A 27,741-nucleotide genomic window follows, 5' to 3' on the forward strand; every position below is an offset into this window, starting at 1 on the left:
TCAATCAATCAATCGTATCTTTTTTTAGACTGAGCCCGCCGTTGGGTAGGGACTGTCTTTATACGTTGCCAACTTGTCCTTCCCAAGCGCTTAGCACAGTGCTCTGCACACAGTGAGCGCTCAATAAATACGATTGATGATGATGATGATGATGAATGAATGAATGAATGATGAATGAATGAATGAATGAATGAATGAATGAAGGCCCAAGAGGAGGCGCGGCGCGGCCGGCCGGCTCCCTCCTGCAATACAGCCTCCCGACGGTAGGGGGCGCCGGCGCCCGCGGCGGCCGCTTTCTCCGTCACCCCTGGTCCTTCCTTCCGCGCGCGTGCGTGAGGTGACGCGCATGCGCCGGGCGCTGAGGGAGGGAGGGAGGGAAGGCGGGTGAGGGAGCCGCGCTCGGTGTGGCCGCCATGAAGCGCCCCGCGGGGCGGCGGGCGGGGCCCCTGAAGCGGCTGCGGTTGGCGGTGGAGGAGCTGGTGCGGGCCGCCCAACCCGGGAGCCCCGGCGGCGCCCCCGCCCGCACCCCCCGGGCCCCCCGCCGACGCGGCGCCGGGAGCCGCAAGGAGCTGAGGCGCCAGAAGCGCCGGGCGCGCAAGGGCCGCTGGGGGCCAACGACCGAGCGGGAGCGGGGGGCCGCTGTGCCCAGCGGGAAAGGCCGGGCAGGGGCATCTCCCCGGGAGTCTGCGCCCAAGGGAGCGGGGGAGACTGACGAGGAGTCTGTGCCCAAGGGGAAAGGCCGGGCAGGGGCATCTCCCTGGGAGTCTGCGCCCAAGGGAGCAGGGGAGACTGACGGGGAGACTGTGCCCAAGGGGAAAGGCCGGGCAGGGGCATCTCCCTGGGAGTCTGCGCCCAAGGGAGCGGGGGAGACTGTGCCCAAAGGGAAAGGCCGGGCACGGGCATCTCCCTGGGAGTCTGCGCCCAAGGGAGCGGGGGAGACTGTGCCCAAAGGGAAAGACCGGGCAGGGGCATCTCCCTGGGAGTCTGCGCCCAAGGGAGCCGGGGAGACGACTGTGCCCAAGGGGAAAGGCCGGGCAGGGACATCTCCCTGGGAGTCTGTGCCCAAGGGAGCGGGGGAGATTGACAAGGAGACTGTGCCCAAAGGGAAAAGCTGGGCAGGGGCATCTCCCTGGGAGGCTGCGCCCAAGGGAGCCGGGGAGACTGACGGGGAGACTGTGCCCAAGAGGAAAGGCTGGGCACGGGCATTTCCCCGGGAGTCTGCGCCCAAGGGAGCGGGGGAGACTGACGGGGAGACTGTGCCCAAGAGGAAAGGCCGGGCAGGGGCATCTCCCTGGGAGTCTGCGCCCAAGGGAGCGGGGGAGACTGTGCCCAAAGGGAAAGGCCGGGCAGGGGCATCTCCCTGGGAGTCTGCGCCCAAAGGAGCAGGGGAGACTGACGGGGAGACTGTGCCCAAGGGGAAAGGCCGGGCAGGGGCATCTCCCTGGGAGTCTGCGCCCAATGGAGCGGGGGGTACTGACGGGGAGACTGTGCCCAAGAGGAAAGGCCGGGCAGGGGCATCTCCCTGGGAGGCTGCGCCCAAGGGAGAGGGGGAGACTTATGAGGAGTGTGTGCCCAAGGGGAAAGGCCGGGCAGGGGCATCTCCCTGGGAGTCTGCGCCCAAGGGAGCGGGGGAGACTGTGCCCAAAGGGAAAGGCTGGGCACGGGCATCTCCCTGGGAGTCTGCATCCAAGGGAGCGGGGGAAACTTGCGGGGAGACTGTGCCCAAGGGGAAAGGCCGGGCACGGGCCTCTCCCCGGGGGTCTGTGCCCAAGCGAGCGGGGGAGACTTCCGAGGAGGCTGTGCCCAAGAGGAAAGGCTGGGCAGGGGCATCTCCCTGGGAGTCTGCGCCCAATGGAGCGGGGGATACTGACGGGGAGACTGTGCCCAAGAGGAAAGGCCGGGCACGGGCTTCTCCCTGGGAGTCTGCGCCCAAGGGAGCGGGGGAGACTGACGAGGAGTCTGTGCCCAAAGGGTCGGGCCGGACGGGGGCATCTCCCCGAAAGTCTGTGCCCAAAGGGTCGGGCCGGGCGGGGGCATCTCCCCGGGAGTCTGAGCCCAAAGGATCAGGGGCAGCTTCCGGGGAGACTGTGCCCAAGGGGAAAGGCCAGGCAGGGGCAGCTCCCCAGGATTCTGTGCCCAAAGGGTCGGGCCGGACGGGGGCAGCTCCCCGAGAGTCTGCACCCAAAAGGTCGGGCCGGGCAGGGTCCGACGGGGACGGTGCCCCGGTCGCCAAGAAGGGGAAAGGGAAGAGCCGTGCCCAGCCGGCGGGGACACGGGGGGCACCGGGGGCAGAGGCCCAGGCGGCGGCCCGGAGACGAGCCCTGCTGGCGGCCAACGAGGCGGAGGAGCGGGAGATCCGACACCTGGAGCGCCGCCTCGGCCTCCGCCGCCGCAGGAAGAAGGGCCAAGGCCGGGCCCTCGACTCCCTGCCGCCCGGCTTCGCCCGCGACGGGCTCGGCTATGTACTGGGCGCCCTGGGCCTGGGCCTGCCCGGGGACATGCCCAGCAAGGGCGACGACAGCGAAGAGGACCCTCTGCTGAGCGAGGAGGATGAAGACGACGACGATGACCACCACCGAGAAGAGGAGCCCGAGGAGCATCTTCCCGCAGAGATCAGTGAAGAGGACCCTCTGCTGAGCGAGGAGGAGGAGGATGAAGACGAGCCAGAGGAGCATCTTCCCGCGGAGGACAGCGAAAATTCCTCGGCCGAAGAGGAGGACGCTCCCTGTCGGGTGTGTTGTAATGGTAGTAACACGTTGATGGTATTTGTTAAGCACTTACTATGTGCCAGGCACTGCGCTAAACACCGGGCGTGGGGAAACAGTGGGCTTAGTGGAAAGAACATGGCCTTGGGAGGCAGAGGTCGTGGGTTCTAATCCCGGCTCTACCACTTATCAGCTGTGTGACTTGGAGCAAGTCACTTCATTTCTCTGGGCCTCAGTTACCTTATCTGGAAAATGGGGATTAAGACTGTGAGCCCCACGTGGGGCAACCTGATCACTTTGTATCTACCCCAGCGCTTAGACGGTGCTTGGCACACAGTAAGTGCTTAAAAAATACCATCATTATCATTAAGACTGTGAGCCCCACGTGGGACAACCGGATGACCTTGTATCTCCCCCCACAAATACAGTGGGGGAGATCAGCCACAGTAAAAGTAGAAAGGGCACAGATCCCACTAGGTGATAATGATGACATTTGTTAAGCGCTTACTATGTGCGAAGCACTGTTCCAAGTGCTGGGAGATAAACTCCTTGAGGACAGGGGTCACGTCTACCGTTGTACTCTCCCAAGTGCTTAGTACAGTGTTTCTCACAAAGTGTGAGAAACAGTGTGGTCTTGTGGATAGAGCACAGGCCTGGAAATCAGAAGGACCTAGGGTCTAATCCCAGCTCTGCCACTTATCCTCTGGGTGACCTTGGGCAAGTCACTTAACTTCTCTGAGCCTCCGTTATCTGAAAAATGGGGAATAAGATGGTGAGCCCCAAGTGAGACGTGGACTGATTACCTTGTATCTACACCAGTGCATAGTTCAGTTCCTGGCACACAATAAGTGCTTAATAATTGCCATTTTAAAAAAAATATTCCTGGTCGTAAAGCTGTGTACCTGGTAGGAGTGATTGACCCAGAGAAAAATTTCCTGAACAAATTGTCTGGGTGGACAGAATCCCTACTTGTAGATGGCTTTTCTGCCAATATTGACATAAATTGGACACAGAGACCCCAGTGTGGCTTGGCAATATGGTGGCACCAGTGCTGACGTTAACCCCCCCACCAGCTGGTAGCCAGTTATGGTTAAAAAAAAAAAAAAGAAAGAAAATGAGTGGCATAAGACCAATTTTGTTCATGTACTCAGACTTTTGCTCCTTGTTAGCTTCATTCTAGTATTAAAACTGCTTTTCTTTCCTTCCTGTGGAGAAAAAGCAGGCCCTTGAATTTACCTCCCTTCCCTAGACACCCAGTAAAATGTTAGAAGATTAATGTCTTTGAAAGAAGCTGTAAATTAGTTTTTTGTAACTTCAACTGAACTAATTTGTAGTTGGCATTAAGGGTTTAAATTGGAATTAACAACAAGTGGATCTGAAAAGGAGTTCGGATTGTTGGACTGGAAAGTCATGGCCTTAATTATTGGCTTGTCTCTTTGCAATTAGGTTGCGGGTGAAAGCGTTACAAAATATATCCCACCTCATGTAAGGCGATCAGAAGAAACGGTGGATGCCAGAAAAAGGGAAGAACTAGAAAGGTTGAAGAAAAATGTGAAAGGCTTAATCAACAGGTAACATGGCAATTTATTTGGTTTAAATCTATTCTGGAAAAACTAGTCTCTCACCCCGAGACAGGTATCAATTGGTGATATTTGTTAAGCGCTTCCTATGGGCAGAGCACTGTACTAAGTGGGAGAGTTCAATACAAAGGGGTAGATGTAAATGAACCCTACTTACAAGAATTTTACAGAGTAGAGGGGGAGCAGACATTCAAATAAATTACAGGTGGATGTGCGCGTAAATGCTGTGGGATTAGGGGAGAGGTGAATGTCAAAGTGTTTAAGGGGAACAGATCCAAGGGCATAGGAGATAGAGAAGGGAGGGATAAGAGAAGCAGCGTGGCAGGAAGAGAAGCAGCGTGGCTCAGTGGAAAGAGCACAGGCTTTGGAGTCAGTGGTCGTGGGTTCAAATCCCGGCTCTGCCAATTGTCAGCTGTGTGATCTTGGGCAAGTCACTTAACTTCCCTGGGCCTCAGTTCCCTCATCTGTAAAATGGGGGTTGACTGTGAGCCCCCCGTGGGACAACCTGATCACCTTGTAACCCCCCAGCGCTTAGAACAGTGCTTTGCACATAGTAAGCGCTTAATAAATGCCATTATTATTTATTTATTATTTATTTATAAGACAGGGAAATGAGGGCATAGTCCCGGAAGGCCTATTGGAGGAGATGTGATTTTAGTAGGACTCGGAAGATAGGGGATGGTGATCTTTTGGATACAGAGGGGGAGGGAGTTCCAAACCAGAGGGAGAACGTGGGCTAGGGGTCAGCGGTAAGAAAGACAAGATCAAGGTACAGTGACAAGGTTAGCGTTAGAGGAGTGAAGTGTGCAGGTTGGTTTGTTGTAGCAAAGTAGAGAGTTCCCCTCGATAGTGGGCAGAGGTCAGGCTTTTAATCCATCAGTGGTGTTTATTGAGCGCTTACCGTGTGCAGAGCACTGTACTGAAGCACTTGGGAGAGTACAATACCGCAGGGTTGATAAGCACACTTCCTGCCCACAATGACCTTTTAATGTTAATACTTACTGCTGGTTGAATCATAATTGTTGTGGAATACAGGTTTAGCCAACACCTGACCCGAGAGCAGCGTTAATATTGCTTTCTCTGACCACAGAGAGAGCTAAGGGCTGGGAAAGTGGCCGTGACAACTGATGTTATCGACAGAGAGCTAACCTGGGCTGTACAGTAGGAATGTCTGGGCTATATTGTGTCTCAGGGTGCTGTCCCAATGTAGGGGCCAATCTCTGTGTGCAGCCCTGAGCACCCTGTTCTCTCATCTGTGATTTTCTCAATCTGTCGGCCAGTCAATGGTATTTGAGTGCTTACTGTGTGCAGAGCTTTGGACCGAGTGCTTAGGCGAGTACAGTAGAGTTGGTAAGCACAGTTCTGTAATATCTGCCAGTGGTTTTATTGAGGCGAATTACTCTGTGTGTTCTGATTGCACATGCTCTGGAGGAACATATCAAATGGATTGAGAGAAAGGAAGAGAGAAGAGTGAAATCCTTTAGGGGCATTATTATTTAAAAAAAAAAAATTTCCTTGACTATCATATCTAAGTGTGTTGTTATTAGTAAACTGGGTCTGGCTGAAGTGATTCAGTTTGTGGTTGTGAAGGAAGATAAGAATTAATGGTTAAAACGTGTACTTCTTGCCTCCTGAGATTTTTAAGAAAGCACCATTTTAAAAATCCAAAGAAAATAAACTGTTTTTAAACGGTTTTAATTCTCCGTAACGAAACAACTGTGCTGGTTTTTCCTACACAACCTGTCCCAGATCTGCCCCTTCTTCTCCACCCAAATAGCTACCTTCCCTGGTGCAAGCTCTGGTCGTATTTTGGCTAAACTGTTGGATCAGTCAGTCTCCTTGTTGGTCTCCCTGCCTTCAGCCCCTTCCTATTCTATTCTATTATACATTCCACAACACTGATCATCATCTATGCATTTGTATCTGTGATCTTTGGACGTGATATTCTCCCCAACCCCAGTAAACTTAGTAAATACCTTTAAATATTATACATTATTCATATTCATTTCTGTCTCCCCCTCTAGATTGTAAGCTCGTTACAGGTAGGGAATGCATCTGCTAATTCTGTTGTACTCTCCAAAACATTTAGTTCAGCGCTCTGTGCGTAGAAAGAACTCAATAAATGCCATTGATTGATTGAAGGGTCATTGAACCCACGCCTCTCCTCCCCTCAAAGCCCTCCATTGGCCTCCTGAGTCCCTCCACGTCAATCAAAAATTCCTCATGGTCGACTTCAAGGCTCACCACCAAATCACACCACCTTACTTTACTACTCTCTTCACCCATTATTCCCCTGTTCACTTCCTTCCTCCTAAGCTGGCCTTCTAACTGTTCCTCACACTTCAGTCGAACTTTTCGTTCCCTTAGCTTCAAACTCCCTCCCTACCCAAATCCAGCAGACTACAGCTCCCCCCAAACATTGAGTCCTCCGAAATCCAACCTCCTTCAGCGAACCTTCCCCATCCATCATTTGTATTTATGGAATGCTGTGTGCAGAGGACTGTACTAAGCACTTAGGAGAGTTCAATTTAACAGACTTGGTAAACATATTCCCCTGCCTATCAATTCCCAAGAGTTTGTTAGAGAACCCATCAGTCATCTCTAGCACTGGAGACTAGCTTATTTGTACCTCAGGCCTTCTAAATATTTGTTGATTCCATCATCCATTTACCTGTTCTTCATAGCTATATATTTGTAAATATATTCGTAACTGTATTCCACAGGGAGCAGGAAACATGTGACTTCTTTTGTTTTGTACTTCCCAAGCCCAGTACACTGCATCCAGGGGTCATTCAGTAAATACTGGTAGTGTGGTTCATTTTTAAACATTTTACTCCTTGAAATTCCTTTACAGATTGAGCGAACCAAATATAGCCTCTATCAGCGGGCAGCTGGAAGAACTCTACATGGCAAACAGTAGAAAGGACATGAATGACACCCTTACAGGCGTTCTTATGAACGCCTGCGTTACTGAAGCACTAATGCCCGCCCGGCTGGTGATGGAGCACGTCCTCCTGGTTAGCATTCTTCATCATACGGTGGGAATAGAGGTAAGCGTTTCCCCTTCAACTCATCAAAACAGTTCCAGTTCTAGGTAATAATAATAATGATGATGGCTTTTGTTAAGCACTTACTATGTGCCAAGCACTGAGGGATATCAGGTTGTCCCACATGAGGCTCACTGTCTTAATCCCCATTTTACAGATGAGGGAACTGAGCTACAGAGAAGTTGTGACTTGACCAACGTCACACAGCTGACAAGTGGCAGAGCCTGGATTAGAACCCACGACCTCTAACTCCCAAGCCCACGCTCTTTCCACTAAGCCACACTGCTTCTAGGTATTTGTGCAGCATCTCACGTAATGCCTCCTTGCCCTTGCTATGGTCGCCAGTGCACCAGGTGATACCGTTCAGTAACTTTGCGTTCCTTGTCACCCGGGCCGGAATAGCATTTTAAAATTCTTCGGGAGATCGGGGGATGGGATTATGCATCGTTTGGGTCGTGTTCCCCTTCTCCCCCGCACTTCGTCCCCCCATCCCTGGGTATCTTCACTGGTCAGGGCCTGCTGGGCGTACTGGCATTTCTAACCCTTGGGTGCTGAATCCACCAGGCCCCAAAGAGGCAAGAGGTGGAGGTGGAAGAGTGATTTAGGCCTGGAGAGACCTCTTTTTATGTTTGTTTTTGGCTGTTTCACCCCTTTCACCCTGTGCACTCTGTACTACTTTCTGCAAGCATCATTCCTACCTATTAAGAAATGTAATGAAATTGCCGAATGCCCTTCTCACTCCCTTCGATTGCATTTGTATAGTGCCATTATATTGCTATTTCAGAACATTCTTAGGGCTGGCTTTATCATTCTATTATCTCTTGAATAAAGTTACTAGAGAAAAGGTTCCACCATCAGTGAATTGTGGTAAAAGCTATGACCCCTGACCGTTCACAGAATATCAAAGATGTACTTGATCTGCAATCATGAGATTGTTTGTTGTAGGTCTCATCGACACCTAAGCTAATAGGGTGAAGGACAGGCAAAATTACTTTCTCCAAGAGGAAGTCATTATAGTAGCTTGGCTAATGACAGCCACTGAAACTTCTGCCAAAGGATAATGAGGTGTCTCAGATGGCTATTTCCATTAAACTTCCTTTTAGTGCTATAATGGTAGATGTATGCTCACATAAACCCATGCTAAAGATATATGAACATAATACTTGGGACCATAGAGTCTTTGGCTGAATTAGTTTTGAATTGGTCATTTCTAGAGCAGAATTAAATTCCTGTGGGATCTGAACTTCCTTAAAACTTCCTATATGAGGAATTTATCATGGCATTAACATTTAAGTTTTCCTTTTCTATGTACAAGAGCCCCAACTAGATTTAGTGTCTGTAATTGTGTCACACCAGCCAAAATCCACAATCCCATTTGACCAGTAAAGAAAAGAAGCCTAGCGAGTATTGAAGCCAGTAAGCAGAATAGTCAGTGCAGTGTCATCCAGGGAGTCATTATTGAGTTCCATACAGACTGCCTCACCTGAGCCCCCAATACAAGGATTACTTCTTCTTAAAAGAATCCCTTACAAATAAACGGTAACCACATTCATGGGGCCCTCACTTCTGCTTTTAGGTTGGGGCTCACTTTCTGGAAGCGGTGGTGAGAAAGTTCGATGAAGTGTATAAGAACGGCAGCGAGGGAAAAGAATGCGATAACGCCTTTGCCCTGATCGCCCATCTGTACAGCTTCCATGTAGTGCACTCCCTCCTCATCTTCGACATTCTGAAGAAGCTTATTGCGACTTTCACAGAGAAGGACATCGAGCTGATTCTGCTGCTGCTGAAAAATGTGGGCTTTGCCTTGAGGAAGGACGATGCTCTGGCCCTGAAGGAGCTAATCAGTGAAGCCCAGGCCAGAGCGAATGGAGTGGGCAACAAGTTTCATGACCAGACCAGGGTATGATTTCATCGCCTGAGGCTACTTCTGTAAAGTGCTAAAAGACTGCACAATCAGTCAATCGGTAGTATTTACTGAGCTCTCACTTTATACAGAGCACTGCACTAAACACTTGGGAAAGTGCAGTAGAGTTAATAGTCACAGCCCTAGCCCTCAAGGAGATGGGCACTAACATAAATTTTAGGTAGGGAATTAGATTCATTCAGTTGTATTTATTGAGCACTCACTGTGTGCAAAGCACTGTACTAAGCACTTCCTTACAGAACTTAGATTTTGGAAGACTCTCCGTCATTCATATATCTTTTTTGGGATGACTGAGTTCACACTGCGGAAGTTTGTTCCTAGAACTCAATCACCAGTGACTATGAAAGAGTTGCAAGCCAGACCAACATTCTAGGAGTAGCTAATTCAGAAAGCAGTAACACTGCATATCCTAATTTTGTAAACTTAATGCTTTTCATTACTTTCCAGTGACTTTTGAAAGAAATTTTTAAGGTAATAGTTGCAGATTGTAAGAATGCAGTTGAGATTAATATAGCTTTAGATTGTATCTGCAACTGGCATAGGTGAATATTTAAGGATGTACAGATAGGTAAGAATGCAGTTGAGATTAATATAGCTTTAGATTGTATCTGCAACTGGCATAGGTGAATATTTAAGGATGTACAGATAGGTAAGAATGCAGTTGAGATTAATATAGCTTTAGATTGTATCTGCAACTGGCATAGGTGAATATTTAAGGATGTACAGATAGGTTTTTGTAAATTTCTTTCATCCGTTGCTTGTAATATGTCTGTTTTTAAGGTTCGGTTTATGATAGAGACCATGTTGGCACTAAAGAATAATGACATGCGGAAAATCCCAGGCTATGACCCTGAGCCTATTGAGAAATTGAGGAAACTACAAAGAACACTGGTAATTTATTTCTGTTAATGTACACCTTAATGCTGTTAATGTTGACACAAATTAACACAGGCCCAAAGGCCTTGAGCCAGAGATAAATTTGGCTGGAGGCAAGAAATAATTTTAGTAAAAATGTAGAAGTTATAGTCATTGTGACCTTGTAAGGTGTGGGAATAGCTGGCGGGAAATAATCCGGGCTGCTCATCAGCAGGAAGGCTACTGAAAATCAAGAGCATAGTTTTGCTTCAATTTAAAGCCGTGGGGCATCCTCACCGGGATACTGCTTGTAGTTCCTGATCGCCTTATCTTAGGATGGAAAAAAAAAACTAGGGAAAGAACAGCAAAAGGCAACAAAAGCGATCAGGGGTGCAGAGCACACTCCATACAAGAAGATAATGGGAAAGGGAGGACATTACAGTCTCAAAAATCCAAAGCTAAGAAGAGGGTGTGATTCAAGCATGCAGAATTATGAAGGCTGGAGTCAGGACAAACACTACTGCCATTTTTTCCAGTTTTCACAACATATGGACTAGTGAGCCTCCATTGAAGCGTATTAGGGGTGTGTGCACAGCAAACAAAAGCCAACATTAAAACGGGAAGCATGAGGAATTTATCATAGAAATTTGTGGAAGCAAAAAGTATTAAAAAGTCCAAGAGGTCATGGACAAGAGCTGTGGGATAGTTAAAACAGTTCTTGAAAATGAATTGAGTGTAAGAAGTTTCAGGACAACAGGTTACCGGGGGGAAAGTCAGAGGCGTTTGATGATGTTTGATGAAAGTCAGAGTTGTTTCTCAGAGACCCAGCCCGCACCCTCCACTCCTCTGCCACTAACCTCCTCACGGTGCCTCGTTCTCTCCTGTCCCGCCGTCGACCCCCGGCCCACGTCCTCCTCCTGGCCTGGAATGCCCCCCCTCCACACATGATGATGATGATGGCATTTATTAAGCGCTTACTATGTGCAAAGCACTGTTCTAAGTGCTGGGGAGGTTACAGGGTGATCAGGTTGTCCCATGGGGGGCTCACAGTCTCAATCCCCATTTTACAGATGAGGTAACTGAGGCACAGAGAAGTGAAGTGACTTGCCCAAAGTCACACAGCCGACAGTTGGCAGAGCTGGGATTTGAACCCATGACCTCTGACTCCAAAGCCCGGGCTCTTTCCGTTGAGCCACGCTGCTTCTCCAAGCTTCATCTGCCAAGCTAGCTCTCTTCCTCCCTTCAAAGCCCTACTGAGAGCTCACCTCCTCCAGGAGGCCTTCCCAGACTGAGCCCCCTCCTTCCTCTCCCCCTCCCCCCACCCTACCTCTTTCCCCTCCCCACAGCACCTGTATATATGTTTGTACAGATTTTTTACTTTATTTTACTTGTACATATTTACTATTCTATTTTATTTTGTTAATATGTTTTGTTTTGTTGTCTGTCTCCCTTCTAGACTGTGAGCCCGTTGTAGGGTAGGGACCGTCTCTATATGTTGCCAACTTGTAATAATAATAATAATAATGTTGGCATTTGTTAAGCGCTTACTATGTGCAAAGCACTGTTCTAAGCGCTGGGGGGGAATACAAGGAGATGAGGTTGTCCCATGTGGGGCTCACAGTCTTAATCCCCATTTTACAGATCAGTCAATCAATCAATCGTATTTATTGAGTGCTTACTGTGTGCAGAGCACTGTACTAAGCGCTTGGGAAGTACAAGTTGGCAACATCCCTCAGATGAGGGAACTGAGGCCCAGAGAAGTGAAGTGACTTGCCCAGGGTCACACAGCAGACAGCGCTTAGTACAGTGCTCTGCAGGCGGTAAGCGCTCAATAAATATGATTGAATGAATGAATGATGGTTCAACCTTAACCCTGAATTGGAAGACGCGTTAGGAGGGTAACCAGAGAACCTGTTCCTCCCATCATTCTCCGGTGCCATTGTCAAGGTGAAATATTGAGCAGGGATGAACCATGGTGACACTTAAGATAGTAAAAATATTTTACAGACTATTCTGATTCTATCTAAAAAGTTAATTTAGGAGTACTGAAATCATATTCCCTAGAAAAATATTGGTTATGGTAGTACTGGGGTAGATAACTCACCCAACTTTTCTTTGGGCTTGTTCCCCCCCCCTTACAGTGCTTTTCTAAACTTCTAATCTTTCAACTGTGATTTCTGAACCTTTACTTTGTGTATCTTTCAGTCAATCAGTCAATAGTATTAAGGGCTTGCTTTTTGGGGAGCCGTACAGTAGATTTAGGAGACAGAATCACCTGCCCACAAGGAGCTTACAGTCTGATGGGGAAAATAGACATCCTAATTTATGGATGGGAAGAAGGGCTGTTTAAATATCCTAAGAGAGAATTAGTGTTGAAACCCAGAGCGTAGGGCAGTATGTAAAGTAGCAAAATTAAAAAAAAAAAAGACAACATTCCCCAGACTATCTTCATTTGGCCAAAAGCTTGTGAGGAACAAGCTAGTAACATCAATTAAAATTTAATAACCTGCTTATTGCCCAACTTCCTGTTCCTCTGGGAAAAGTTTGAAAGTAATACTTGTAGATTAGAGGGAGGCCCGAAAAATTGGTTTTTCTATTAACTTGTGCTTTTAAGTGACTAAACATCAAGTGGGTGCCTCGATTACCTTGTTTTTCCCCTTCCTTCCTGCTTCTTCATGACAAAATTCTGGTCTTACACAAAGTATAATCTCAAACTTGGAGGAAAAACTAGCTCATGACTAATGCTTTTTATTTTCAAAATAGAATTCTGTTTTCAACATTTCATTTTGTCTTTATCAGTTCTGTAATTTAATTGATGGCAGAGTCACAGTTCAAAAGGCATGTATAAAGTACATTTCACAGTTAAAAGGAGAAACCCCAGCATATGAAAATGTGAATCAGGATCGGTTATACATAATTGCCCCGTTAATAATGAAGTTATTGTGTTAATGTTGCCTGCAATTCTTTGTACAGATAGATTTAAATTCATTAAGGGTTGTAGTCACTGGAGTAATGCAGGCTTTCTTAACCACTACAGAAAGCAACCTCTGCCTTTCAAAGGTAAAGCATCCTGCAAAGTTACACAATGCAAAGCTCAAATGAAACAGTTGACGCTTGCTTATGGCACAGCATTTTGTGTATGGCCCTTGGCCCTGACATAAAAAGGATACGCATAGAAGAATGTAGATTTGGACGAAAAAATTCTTCCCATTGTTGGACCTTAAAAGATTCTCACTGGAAGAACTTCCTGTTTTAATCAGGTGCGCAACAGTGGCTCTGGCAAGGAAACCCAGCTGCGCGTCTCATGGGAAGGCCTCTTGAACGCCGAGCAGATCGGCCGCTGGTGGATTGTAGGCTCGTCGTGGAGTGGAGCGCCAATGATCGCCAACAACAACCCAAGTAACCAGCAGAAGCAGCACGTGGGAACGGTAAATGAGAAAAGTGCCAAATTTGCCGGCCAGTAAGACATTTCTTTAGAGGAAAAGTTGACTGAAAATACTCTGCTTCTCATGGACCGTTCATTCAGTCAGTCATATTTATTGAGCACTTTCTGTGTGCAGAGTACTGTACTAAGCGCTGCAGGAGCTCTCCCTCCACATCTCCCCCATCTTCCTCGCTCTCCCTTACCTCGCTTTTCTGTTCATTCTCTTTCACTTTTACTTTCCCTCTCTCTCTCTCTCTCTCTCTCTCCATAAAGTCCCTCAATACAAGTGATGATGATGGGAACATGGAGGGAGAGACTGAGGAGGAACCTAGAGAAGCTGGGGCCGGTTGGGCCTGGCTGGAGCTTCAGGCAGGGCACGGGAATGCTCCGTGTTGGTCACAGCGTGGCATAGAGAGAAGAGCACAAGGTTTGAAACAGACAGCAGGCTTTGTCTAAGAAGAAACGGGAGGTTCTGTGTCCAGGGGTGTCTTCTCTGCTTCCTTCTCTAGCCACCATTTGACCAACTCTTTAGGTTTCCTACAAAATACAGCCAGACAATAAATATGATTGAATGAGTGAATGAATCATTGCTTCTTTCTAGCTTTGCGGTTCCCTCACAAAATCCCCTGAACTCATTATTTTTTTTTAGTGGTATTTGTAAAGCACTTACTGTGTGCCGGGCACTGTACTAAGCACTGGGATAGGCAAAAGATATTCAGGTTGGACACAGTCCCTGTCCCACATGGAGCTCACATTTTACAGATCAGGTAACTGAGGCACAGAGAAGTTAAGTGGCTTGCCCAAGGTGACAGCAGACGTGGCAGAGTTGGGATTAGAACCCACGTCTTCTGACTCCCAACCCCGTGCCTCTTGCCACTGGGTCGTTCTGCTACATGTGTGGGGGCTTGATTTTCTCACTTAAGACTATTACGGACTCTCTGTGTGGTAGTTTGACTTCACTGATGAGAAACAGATCTCAGTTCTTGAACCCTTTTTGGCCATGGAAATCATTGCAGAAATTCAATGCAAAAATGTGACCTTTAGGGGCTTCATTTACTCAGACCTTACCTCCACTTTTGTGTGCCCATTAAATAAAGGCGTGCATAGAACTGTACTGGTCATTTTAATCATTACTCAGTATTTTAATCATTTTTCCCTGCTTTCTCATTCTTTCCAGGTCAGTTCAAAAATACTTGAGCTTGCGCGTAAGCAGAGAATGAACACTGATGTGAGGAGAAGCATTTTTTGTACATTGATGGTCAGTGAGGACTTTCTGGATGCATTTGAAAAGCTGCTGAGGTAAGCACTCCCAGCCCCTCCATCTCTGAGGAAAGAGCCGCCATGCATGGAGCAGAGACAGATTAACCTTCAGGGTTATGCTTAGGCCTTTTAGGTCCTTAGGTAGAGCCCCTCGTAGCCCTCCACCTCCTCCCCTGGTGTGGGTTTTAGCTGTGTACCTGAGATGGTCTTAGAGGCCCCCACTGCCACTTCAAAGGGACCCCTCACACACACACACACACACACACACCCCCAGCCCTTTGTATTCAACAATGTGGGCAGGTTTATTCCCATATCCTGCCCATTTGAACTTCTAAACCACCACACTTAACTAAAGCTGTGGTCCAACTCATTTTCTTAAAGGCCAGATTGGTTTATGATAAACCTGTGGGGAAATTCAGGAATTTTTCGTCCTCTTTAGTAACAACCCATTAGGACTAAACAAATGGCTCTAGTGGTTAGAGATTCAGAATCAAACTATTTATCTAAAAATTGACCCGAACCTCAAATGACATCTGACTAATGATTAGCAGAGACTGTCAAAAACAGGAGTATGTGCTTGTTGGTCATTTCACTCTAAATTCTAACTATTGACCCAAACCTTAAATGACATCTGACTCGTGATTAGCAGAGACTGTCAAAAACAGGAGTATGTGCCTGTTGATCATTTCACTCTAAATTCTATCTACTGAAGCTTATCTTGTGCTTAATGTTATTCTTAATTTGGAAATGAATTGGTTTCTAATTTGCTGTTACTGTCTTTTTAGGCTTGGACTTAAGGATCAGCAGGAAAGAGAGATAGTTCACGTTCTCATTGATTGTTGCTTGCAGGAGAAAAAATACAATCCTTTTTATGCATTTTTGGCTGGAAAGTTTTGTAACTATGATAGGAAATTTCAGGTAAATTAAGTGTCTATTGAAACAGACTTCTGTCATTTTTTTCTGTTTTTCTCAGGTAATTCAGTAACTTCATGTCAATGTTGAAATCAAATTCAGGCCCAGATGTAGAACTCGGAAGTTCTGCTTCTAATTCTCTACTTGGACATTGCTTCTAAATAACAACAGTGTAATTTACCTTTAGGTTTTGCACTTTGTTGAAAAACAGAATTTATTAGCTATGCTGTTTGAGAGAGCCTGCACTTGTAAAAGATGCTAAACTGAGTGTTCTGTCACAAAATGTCAGTACTGAAACTGAAAAGGACTTCAGAGAGCTTTAAAATGTTGGTGATATTTTTGTAAGCCTTTTTGCATATTTTCTAAGTGATTTGATCTAAAGAGGGAAATGGAATTTTTTTTAAAAAAACAGAACTGTAGAGTAGGAGTTCTCAAATGGGAAACCGGAACCTCCTTTCTGTCCCTCTGGCTTTCAGCCATGACCTCTTTAAAGTGCCATTTCTGGTTCAAGTTTCAGAGCACCCTTCCAATAATAATAATAATAATAATAATAATAATAATAATGGCATTTACTAAGCGCTTACTATGTGCAAAGCACTGTTCTAAGCGCTGGGGAGGTTAGAAGGTGATCAGGTTGTCCCACAGGGGGCTCACAGTTTTAATCCCCATTTTACAGATGAAGTAACTGAGGCACAGAGAAGTGAAGTGACTTGCCCAAAGTCATACAGCAGACAGTTGGCGGAGCCGGGATTTGAACACATGACCTCTGACTCCAAAGCCCGGGCTCTTTCCATTAAGCCATGCTGCTTCCCTTGTAGACTGTAAGCTTGTGGTCAGGGAACATGTCCATCAACTCTGTTGTAAGCACCCAGTACATTGCTCTGCAGAGTAAGTGCTCAGTAAATACCATTGGTTGATTTTTCTCTCTGCCCACCTTCGGATGCTGCAGTAGCTACATAAAGGGGCTACTGCTGGGGGATGCTAGTTTGACAAGCCGTAAAATTCACTGCCATTTTAAATTACCACTGTTGGGGAAAAGCAGAAAGCAGACTGGAGTGTAGCCATGATTCGGAATTCAGAACTTCCACGATCTCACACGTGTAGCAGGACAATGTAACAGACTGGAAAAGAAGGTGCTGCCAATAGAAGAGGTCTGGGGACCACTGGTGAAAATAGCATAGTAGTTTGATATCTTGGATGTAATGATGATGTCTAAAGCATATTATGCTACTATTGCCTGGGTGCTTATTTTATTTTTTTCTTTTACTTGGATTCGTAGATGACATTCCAGTTCACCATGTGGGATAAATTCCGAGATCTAGAAAACCTGACTGCCAGTACGATCTCCAATTTGGTTCATCTGTTGGTCCACTTGCTAAAGACCAAATCACTCCCATTATCCATATTTAAGGTTTGTGTTTGGTTTCTGTGCCTGGTCTCATAAATTATTGTTCAATATCCCTTTTCCTGCTGTCCATTCTGTCTCATTTTTGTTTTATAATGATAATAATGGCATTTAAGTGCTTACTATGTGTGAAGCAGTGTTCTAAGCGGGGGATACAAGGTGATCAGGTTGTCCCCGGTGGGGCTCACAGTCTTAATCCCCATTTTACAGATGAGGTAACTGAGGCTCAGAGAAGTTAAGTGACTTGCCCAAAGTCACACAGCTGACAAGTGGCAGAGCTGGGTTGAGAACCCACTACCTCTGACTCCCAAGCCCTGGCTCTTTCCACTGAACCACGCTGCCTCTCTGAACAGCGTGGCTTTTATCATTCCATGGGCAAATGCTTTTGTCATTCCATGGTTAAATTAACCTAAGCAAGTGACATATGTTTGGATGGCCTAGACATCAGCCATTAAGCCATCCAATTTCCTCCGAGCGACATGTCTCATCATTTTAATCAGTCATATTTTAAAGGGTTACTACATGTTCAGTAAGCCTAGTAATACTAAGTGACCTCTAGGAGCTCTCAGACTATCAAGTTGAACTTTTTAATTATAATGTAAATAATTTTTGTGTGTCATTCACAGTTGGATTAAGTTTAACTTTTTAATTGTAATGTAAATAATTTTTGAATGGCATTCACATTTGGATGGGTGCCAAAGTAATTGTGTGACTGTTTCCAAAATGGGGGGAAGATGTAAAAAGCCAGAGAAAGAGCTTTGCCCATATTCAAAAACAACTCCAAACTGAGTTTAGATGAGCTGGATTATGGAAACAATCAGGGCTGCTTACTGGAAAGCAGTTTGATGTTGGTGCCACATTGTGGCGTAGTGGAAGGAGCGGGTGCCTGGGAGTCGGAAGACCTGGATTCTAATCCCACCTCTGCCAGTTGACTAGGTGACCTTGGGCAAGTCACTTCTTTGTTCCTCCGTTACGTCATCTGTAAAATGGGGGTTAAATCCTCCTCCTCCTAGCTTAGACTGTGAGCCCATGTAGGACAAGGACTGTGTCCAACCCGACAAACTTGTATCAACGCCAGGCCTTAGAGTGGTGCTTCACCTGCTGTAATCACTTAACAAATACCATTTAAAAAAAAAAACCCTGCCATTGGCTGTAAAGAGAACAAATCTTCTAACTTAAAACCACGTTAGCTGAAGTTTTGGCTTCTTGTCAGAAAAAATTAAACACTTGAATGTAGGGATATCTGGGTAACAATTTAATATTTCAACTGAGAAAACCAGTGTTTTTTTAATATATATGAACTTTGAGAATGCAGCAGTTTATGTTTTGGTTTTTGTTTTGTTTTTTTGGTACATTTAGGTAATTGAATTCAGTGAGCTAAACAAGCAGAAAGTTGACTTCTTAAGAAAAATATTGTATAAGTTATTAATGGAAACTGAAGTTGAAGAACTTAGTTCAATCTTTACAAAGTAAGTAACCCACATAGTTCTCGCAATTCATTGGTGACAAGTAGCCCCTGTGCTATTTATAGAAATGTAGGTTACTAGGGCATTTTTCTGATTTGTGCATGATCTATAATTCCCTTACCTTTTCCATAACCCTACAAAATGTATTTAGTTGAGAACCCAGCTAATAGTAGTTTGAAGACACGTTATGGGCAAACAAATTCGAGATTCTGAATTGGGTTTTTTAAGGAAATTCAAACTTTGCATCAGTATTGTTGTCTAGGAAGCAGTGACCTTTCAGAAGTCGCCATTTTTAATTCTGACCCTCGCCTATTGGTATGCCTGCTTTTTCAGGATGTATGACAACCCAAAGCTGGGAATGCTGAGCGAGGGCCTGAAGCTTTTTATTAACCACTTCCTCTTGAAGAACGCACAGGCCCACAAAAGCGCCGAAGAAGCAACTGCCCTAAAAGAAAAAGCCGACCTCGTGTTACGGCCTAGCCGAGGGCAGAAACATTACTTGGCTGCCTTCTGAGGGATATCACTGTCCTATATGTATTTTTCGGGTGAGTTTGAAGATTTAACGAGCAGCTTTGGACAGACGTAGGGCATAAACAGGGACTATTTACTAAGCTAACCACCGGTTTTGCACGGGTTCCCAAAACCACGCTTTTAGCAGACTCTCCCCCCTCCCCTTGCTGGTCTGGTGTCTTCAAAGTCAGGCAGAGAGGTGCAAGCTCAGTGCTCGGGTCGGGTGTGTGGTTCTGCTTTCTTCTCCACTTGACCAGAAAAGACCCGGACAGGGAAGTGACGTTTGTCAAGCCAGACGCCAATCTAGGTTTTGTAAACTCCATTCCTGAGCCCTGATTGTCTGGGAGTTTGGTTTCTGAATGTAGGGATATCTGGTTCACAATTTAATATTTCAGTTGTGAAAACCAATGTTTTTTAATATATATGAACTTTGAGAATGCAGTGGTTTATGTTTTGGTTTTTTTTTTTCATTTTTGGTACATTTAGGTAATTGAATTCAGTGAGCTAAACAAGCAGAAAGTTGACTTCTTAAGAAAAATATTGTATAAGTTATTAATGGAAACTGAAGTGGCTCCCAGGACGAGGAACTGTAGGGGATTCCTAGGCTCCCAGACTCGTTTCCTAAGCGGGTGGACATTTAAGGTGGGGCTCTCTATTTTCAGTTAGGCCCAGGCCAATAGACACTTTTCCTTCCCTCTGACGTTTCCTCCTCAGTCCTTGAGACTGCTCTTGGGGATCCATGGCAGCAGCACCATGAATTTCCTCTAGGCAGGGAAGCCCTGAGAGCAGAGGTAAGTGGAGCCATGTGTGAGGAGAGGCATCAGAGCAAGGCCAGCTGGGGCAGGAAGGATTAATACTGGAAAAGCCGCCCCACCGTGTGAGGACTCCCGCCCATTTAGCTCCATTTCCTCCCACACACTCCTCTCCAGCTGCGTTCATGAGACTAAAAGGAGACATATCTTTTAAGGGATTGCCTCTTCCTTCCATCTCCCTCTTCTGGCTTTCACTCACTGTGGTCACTGTGCTAGCTGACTACCAACACCGGTGCATACCGTCCTCCGTATTGAAATGTGATGCTGCCAGCAGTGTGGCTTCTTGTAGAACTGAAGAGACGTTATGATTTCCTGACCTTTTTGCGGAACAAATGCTAATTAACGGTTGTAACTGATGTTTGCATGGGCCCAGGACTGTTTGTGACGTTATCTCATTGTCCCATAGACTGCCAGGTATTTTGGCTCTAAATTGAACTACCCCATCTCATTATTATTTTTTTACTGTAGTGGTGTTTAAGCGCCTACTGTGTGTAAGACACCATACTAAGTGCTGGGGAAAATACAAGCTACTCTGAGCGGCCAAAGCTAATCTTCCAAGCTATGAGAGTGAACTTCATATGGGAACTTAATATTACATAAATTCCATCTAGAAAAAAATGGCTTTTTCCCCCCTTTTCTTTTTTAATATTAAGTGTTTATTGCATGCCAAGCACCGTGCTAGACAGTGTAATGCAATAATTAGCTTGCAATTTGTTTCCCCTCCCACCTCATCAGCCTTGCAGCAGCCCAGCAGAAAAGACCCCGGCAGCAGGAGCACGTGCCTTTGGCCCGCAACCACCACCGCTGAGCCCCCTTGCCGGTAACCTGGGCCGCTCCCCCTCCCCGTGCCGCATCATCATCCTGGCCCCTACCTGGCGGGAAGGGCAGAAACAGCAATGAGGCAAGCATTGGGAGACTATGGCAGTCGCCCTGGCCACGACCGTGACCGTTGGACTCTGATCCTCTAGCCAAAGCACCCCACAGCCTTTTGGATCGTATCTTTTGTATTTATTCCCATCCTCATCTTTTACGTTGTCTTAGCGTCCCGATTGTTTCATCCTCCGTCATCTTTCGCTATTACGTCAGTCTCCAGCCCCCCACCGCCTTTTATTCTTAGATTGTGAGCCCCTGAGGTCCAGGGACCATGTCTGATTCCCACCCGTGAATTCTTTCCCAGTGCTTAGTTCGGTGCTTTGCACCTGGTAGCCCTTTAAATATAAAACTATCACTACTGCTACCACTTGGTATGGGGCACAAGAACAGCATAAATGAGAGTCCGAGGTTGAGATACTAAGTATTAGAGGCAAAAAGTGAATGTGATAGAAACTCTCAGGAGCACTTTTTAGGAATTTTTTTTATTTAAAATGTGGTTTTTGAGGTAAATATTATTTTCTCTGCCATGCGACTGGTGTGATTTCTACCACTTTAATATTTGAGAGATATTTCTGTAGGTGTAATATTGTATAAAAATGCATTTGTAAAATGGACCAATAGGTGGTGCAGCCACTATAAAATGGAATGTAATTTCTCTGGAAAGTGATCAACATTTAGTATAAACATTTCTTCCCAGAAACTGCTTGACTTGGTTCTTAAATTAATTGTGTTGGCCAAAGGTCCCGTTACAAAGTACTCTGCTGTTATAGGGGAATGTTTCTTTTTGAGAGTGGCTTCAGCGACTTCCTTTGGCCTCCAATATTTAGAAAACTAGTGTGTTTTATAGCCTCTATCCTGGCAATTACAACCCTAGCTGTAAACACAGCACCCTCCCCATCCCCCTTAGAAAAGTGAAAAGTGCCCAGGACTGGGATCTAGGAGACCCAGGTTCTAGTCTCGGGTGTGTCACTGCCTCATTGTGTGACCTTGAGCATGTCACCTAACTTCTCCCTGCTTAAGTTTTCTCATATATAAAATGCATTCCTATTCTATCCTCTTAGACTGTGGGCCCCAGGTGGAACAAGAATGGTTCTAATCTATCTTGTATCCACACTACCATGTAGAATAATGCTTGGCACCAACATTATCATAAGAAGAAGAGAGTAGAGTAAGGTTGAATGAGGGTGGGATGGGCAGAATGATAATGAGGGATCAGTCGCTGGTCTCTCTGAACAGTTTGTGTGTATCTGTTTTGTTGGGTTTTTTAATGATATTTGTTAACAAGTACTGCAATTATTAAGTGCGTACTGTGTGCCAGGAACTGTACTAAGCACTGGGGAAGATACAAGATAATCAGGTTGGACACAGTCCGTGTCCCACATGGGGCTCACAGTCTTGATCTCCATTTTACAGATAATAATAATAATAATAATGGCATTTATTAAGCGCTTACTATGTGCAAAGCACTGTTCTAAGCGCTGGGGAGGTTACAAGATGATCAGGTTGTCCCATGGGGGGCTCACAATCTTAATCCCCATTTTACAGATGAGGGAACTGAGGCCCAGAGAAGTGAAGTGACTTGCCCAAAGTCACACAGCTGACAATTGCTAGAGCCGGGATTCGAACCCATGAACTCTGATTCCAAAGCCCGTGCTCTTCCACTGAGCCACGCTGCTTCCCCAGATGAGGAAACAGGCACAGAGAACTTAAGTGACTTGCCCAGGGTAACAAAGCAGACAAGTGAAAGACCCAGGATTAGAACCCAGGTCCTTTGACTCCCAGGCTTATGCACTTTCCACTAGGTCAAGCTGTTTCTCTCTTTTTGTTTGTATTTTTCGATCTCTCCTTCCCTTGTGCACCTCCCTCCCCTCCCATTTCTCATTATCTACATGTTTGGCTTTTTCTCTCCACACTCACACAAGCTGCTTGGACTCACAGGTTAACACAGAGTCCAGTTTTGGTGTTTTGTAATAATAATAACTGTGGCATTTGTTAAACATGTACAGTATGCCAGGCACTGTACTTGGCACTGGGGTAGATACAGGCAAATAGGGTTCCTGTCCTACATGGGGCTCACAGTCTTGATCTCCATTTTATAGCTGAGGTAACTGAGGCACAGAGAAGTTAAGTGACTTGCCCGGGGTCACACAGAAGACAAATGGTGGAGCCTTTTGGGAAGTTGGCTTGTACAGAAGCAGGGGCCCAGGCAGAAGGCAGCAAAAATTGGGCACCTTCATTTTAAAGTATGGGAAATATTTTAGAGCTATTAAACCATAATTATTTCAAGAGTTTTTCAGCTTCAAAACCATTGTTCCCCATCCTGAAAATTTTTTTTCTTCATGTCTTACTCTAACACGTAAGTACATTTTTTTCTAGTACTTTTCTGCGGAACTAAGCCAGGTAAATGATCATTTATGTGCTACATAGGAAGTGCTATTATACAAACCCAAATTATAGTATTTATTTATTATAAATATACTATAATTACCATTTATCATGGTAAGGCATCGTCAACCAAGGGAACATGCACACCACTACAATGATGTTAAATACGTCAAACTTAATAGCTTGAGAACAGAGATGCGTTGACTTTCTTGAGATCCCCTAATATTCCATCAGGCACTGCTCTTACGACCTCTTCTTCTTCTGGATTAGGTCATAATGTGACGTCTTAACCCTGAAACATTTTCATTTGAAACACTAAACCTCCCGTTCACACAGCCGATTTTGCCATCTGTATTCCATTGGTTTAAAACTGTTCTTTTTTCCCCCCAGGTTAAAAAAAGAGGGCCTGAAACTGTCGATTGGCAAGTTTTAAGAGCCTCATAAACTTTGTGGCTTCATAAATAGCAACGGGGATTAGTAGGAAACTGCTTTGCACATTAGGATATACTAATTGGTACTGCATTCATGTCCTCAGTTGCTAAACTCTGGGCTTTAGCTTAGGCTACGGAGAAGGAAGTCTGCAGAGGCTCAACAATCAGTGGTATTTATTGAGCAGTGAACTAAGTAAAAGAATATCAAGTCCACCAGTCACAATCAGGCTCTCATACAAGCTCATGCCTGGTTTTTGATTGGCGGGCTGACCCCAAGTTTGATGGCATCCTGCCTAAATTTGCAGCTTCATCCTCCCTGATTCCTGGCTTTCTTCTCTCCCTTCTCTCATCCCCACCTTATTAGTTCCTGACTTCTCTGCCTTCTCTCTCTCCCTTCCCCCTCCACCACCAAATGTTTTAGCTTCTGTTTGAATACACGTGCTGTGTATGGAGCCTGGGTCTTGCATTCTAGTGCTGATCCAGCACTAAGCATCCTGTAGGCTCTTGGTAAATACCTGCCAGCCCACCACCTTCCTCTTTTAGGCAGCAGGGCAGACCATTATAATCCAAACTCCAACAGTTTGCTTAGAACAGGATGACAGTAAAATGAGTTTCCTTACTAGGTGGGTGTTAGTGAAAACTTGGTAACAGCTCAGCAAAAGGCAATCTTCACAAGCGTAGAATGGAAGGAGCAGTCGGTCTTGGTTACGTCTTTTCAGCCACACTTGCCACACATATGGATAAAATCTCCCCATCTTTCACTTCATGCTTGGTCAAAAAGTGACTTTTAAGCACTTTACATGGGCATTACATGGTGCAAAGAATCTATCCATCGAGGCCTTATGGTGAAATAGAAGGGATTGGAATTAATCAGGCTTGTGTCATCTGTTATTTTTATTAAAAGAACAATAGTTGCTTGGAAGTTAGCAGCTGTTTTGAATTTTGAGCTACTTTGAATAAACCGCTATGGATTTAATGAGATTTTATTGTCCGGTGTATGGAAATGCACCATTGGAGCTGGTGTGAACCAAAAAAGACTTCCACCTATTCGGAGATCAAACCTTCCCTGCTCAAACAATAAACAAAGTAAGATGTAGTTCTCCCTTAGGTTACAGCTTCAGGGGAATATTGTTTATTACCAGTGGAAATGGTTTCATGACTTTTTTATGGTTTTAATTACACTTCAAGCACAGCTTGAGGCCCGGTTTTTCAGGTATTGCTAATCCAGGCAGAGGCTAAACAATGATCCAGCATTTCCCATTCCACTGCACATCAGCCACTAGGTTTGCCACAAATGGAACGCTGTCTGGGTCATTTCTGTTGTTCATTCATTCATTCAGTTGTATATATTGAGTGCTTACTGTGTGCAGAACACTGTACTAAGCGCTTGGAAAGTACAATTCGGCAACAGAGACAAATCCCTACCCAACAACGGGCTCACAGTCTAGAAGGGGGAGACAGACAAAATAAAACTAGTAGACAGGCATCAATAGCATCATAATAGATAAATAGAATTAGAGTTATATAAACATCATTAATAGAGTAATAAATATATACAAATATACACAAGTGCTGTGGGGCAGGGAAGGGGATAGAGCAGAGGGAGGGAGTAGGGGTGATGGGGAGGGGAACAGGAGCAGAGGAAAAGAAGGGCTCAGTCTGGGAAGGTCTTCTGGAGGAGATGAGCTCTCAGGGCTTTGAAATACTTAATACAGTGCCTTTCATGGAATGAACACTAAATATCATCACTACTAATACTTGTTTGGTTACAAGGGCATCCCCGTGAAATTCAGTTTCCTGGGAGAGAGAAGAAACTAATTTTCATAGTTTTCCATTTGAACAAGCCTGATTCCTTTCTGAATTTCTCCCATCCCCATCAGCTATTCCTGGATTTCAATCAATCAATCAATCGTATTTATGGAGCGCTTACTGTGTGCAGAGCACTGTACTAAGCGCTTGGGAAGTACAAGTTGGCAACATACAGAGATGGTCCCTACCCAACAGTGGGCTCGCAGTCTAGAAGGGGGAGACAGACAACAAGACACCTTTCTCCTGCAAAAACATCCAGGTTCTTGCAAGACCAATTGGGTCTATCTTTAAGAGTTTTAGTAATCTGCAAGCTACAGGCTTTGGGTCAGCAATATTAATATGAGAAATGTTTTTTTTCCTCCTTCCCTCTCCCTTCCCCTTTTAAAATATAGAACATATGTTGGCTGAAACAGGTGCTCAGAGAGCATTCCTATTCCAAAGGAAGAAGTTTATTCATCCTGACTGGAGGTGACATGTCTAGCTCATTGTAGAAATCAGCTAGATTTTAAGCCCCTTGAAAGCAGGGATTATATGGACTTACTCTCCTCTCCTAAAAGTTTAACACAGAGCTCAGCACCCAGTAAGGGCTCAACAAATAGCATCCATTGAGCAGAGCCAGTTTGGAAGCTCTAGGGTGGAGAGATGATTTTTCAAGCGTTGTGCTCGGGGATCACTTTGACAAATGATTAATTTCTTATAGCCCTCCCCGAGGCAAGGCCTGCATGACCTGCTGAAACTGGGCTCCTTTGACCCCTGAGCGGGTCCCAACGTGTGCAGGCTCCCAGACCTTCCCTGGCCAGTGTGTTTTCTCCCCCTCTTGCACACATGGAATGAATTTCTGAACAAGACAGACAACCCCATATTCAGTCCATTTTTTTTTCCTGCTCCAGGGAATAGGCTCCCGGTTCATTCCGGGTTGAGAGAGTGTGAGGGTCATCAACACACCTCCCTTTTGAGAGACCAGCCTGGGCTTTTCTCCTGGGTACCTCCTCCTGATCCAGCAAGCAAGATGCTTCTTATTGTCCAGTTCCTTCCCCTTCTGGAGCGGAGGAATAGATGGAGGTGTTTTGCATCTGATATCATACTTCCCTCAGAAGAAAATCAAGAAAATTTGAAAATATGCTGTTTGTTCCTCAATAGAGAATCATTCTTAGAATCTAATGGGGGAGGCAGGCTGATAAGGATAGTATATATGCAGTGGGAACAGAAGGGAAATCAGATGTAATGGGTAGCAAGAAAAGTAAGCAAAAATGAATGTGAAATCAATAAACCAATAAGACATGTTAAGTGCTAAAAATGGCTGATGGGATAATAATCAGTAGTATGTATTCATTCAGTTGTATTTTTTGAGCACTTACTGTTTGCAAAGTACTGTACTAAGCACTTGGGACAGTACAGTAGAGTCAGTAGGCACTATCTCAGTCCTGAGGATTGGGAAGGTGAGGATTAGGTGAAGAATGCCTCCTAGAAGAAGTGGATTTTTAGATGGGCTTTGAAGGTGGGGAAGAGTGTGGTTTGGCAGATTTGTGCTGGTGTTTCTGTAAGGATAGTTATTTTGATGTCATTGCATCAGAAATGCTTCAAATCATAATGAGCAGGAATACTTTATGACACCATAGCTAGCCACTGCCCACAGTTCACTTCCCGGAAAATACTCCAGAGCAGAAAGCTACTGTAAGGATTTCACAATGGTAAAATTCCCATTTTTTACCGGATTTTTTTCTGTTTGTATAAACTTCCTTTTCATTCCAGTTATCTAATCTAAAGAATGTTTAATTATGCAAGCCAAGTGTGTAGGGATCATTGTGTCACCTTTCAAACAGTTCTTACAGATTCTGAGGGTACTTAATATGCACTACTTGATAACCAGTACCAATTAAAGAGTATCCTGAGCATATCTGTTGCCTTGCAGAGGTGTAAAATCTGCCATTTTCCAAAAATAGTCACCTCCAAGGATTGCATAGTTGGCATATACTAAATGCAAGAAGAAATTCACAAAGTCTTTAACTCTTGTTCTCCAGTTGAAACTACAGTGAGATTGACTCATTTTGTCTCATTAATGCACTGCTTGATTAGTGAAAGGTTTTTGATATTTCAGTCCTATTTCCAAGTAACTAGAAAAGTCCAAAGAGATAGCACTCCCTTTTTTTTTTTTTGTCTGAATTGGACAATGAGATTTTTAATGCCACTTTCTGTTTTTTAAATCAAAATTAACAGGGTTGAAAAAGTCTGCTTTTCAGCTTTGGCTACAGGGCAACACTGATAAATCAAATGGCAAATGCCGTTGGCAGTGTTATAACACTGCACCTGAGCCGCCAGAGTTCCTGCAGGGCACTTGGATGT

General features: G+C 45.3%; 1 protein-coding gene across 1 annotated transcript; it reads left to right on the forward strand.

The window, feature by feature from the left end:
- Positions 1 to 413: 413 nt before the first annotated feature.
- NOM1 (nucleolar protein with MIF4G domain 1) lies at positions 414 to 22,062 on the forward strand. Its single transcript, XM_038755644.1, has 12 exons — positions 414 to 2,732; positions 4,152 to 4,276; positions 7,140 to 7,335; positions 8,909 to 9,232; positions 10,037 to 10,147; positions 13,372 to 13,539; positions 14,713 to 14,834; positions 15,581 to 15,713; positions 16,987 to 17,118; positions 18,472 to 18,581; positions 18,912 to 19,123; positions 20,636 to 22,062. Exons 1-11 carry the CDS (start codon positions 414 to 416, stop codon positions 19,090 to 19,092), a joined length of 3,921 nt encoding a protein of 1,306 aa, XP_038611572.1. The 3' UTR covers positions 19,093 to 19,123; positions 20,636 to 22,062.
- The last annotated feature ends 5,679 nt before the right edge of the window (positions 22,063 to 27,741 follow it).

The sequence above is a fragment of the Tachyglossus aculeatus genome, chromosome 13, assembly GCF_015852505.1.
Source record: "Tachyglossus aculeatus isolate mTacAcu1 chromosome 13, mTacAcu1.pri, whole genome shotgun sequence".
NCBI lineage: Eukaryota > Metazoa > Chordata > Mammalia > Monotremata > Tachyglossidae > Tachyglossus > Tachyglossus aculeatus.

What these genes read in the sequence shown, in the direction of transcription:
- NOM1 (XM_038755644.1), top strand. Translation starts at nt 414, where the DNA reads ATGAAGCGCCCCGCGGGGCGGCGGGCGGGGCCCCTGAAGCGGCTGCGG. An exon ending in GGAAACTACAAAGAACACTG is followed by an intron (nt 10,148 to 13,371) that starts GTAATTTATTTC and finishes TGTTTTAATCAG; the next exon opens with GTGCGCAACAGTGGCTCTGG. An exon ending in AGAAGCAGCACGTGGGAACG is followed by an intron (nt 13,540 to 14,712) that starts GTAAATGAGAAA and finishes CATTCTTTCCAG; the next exon opens with GTCAGTTCAAAAATACTTGA.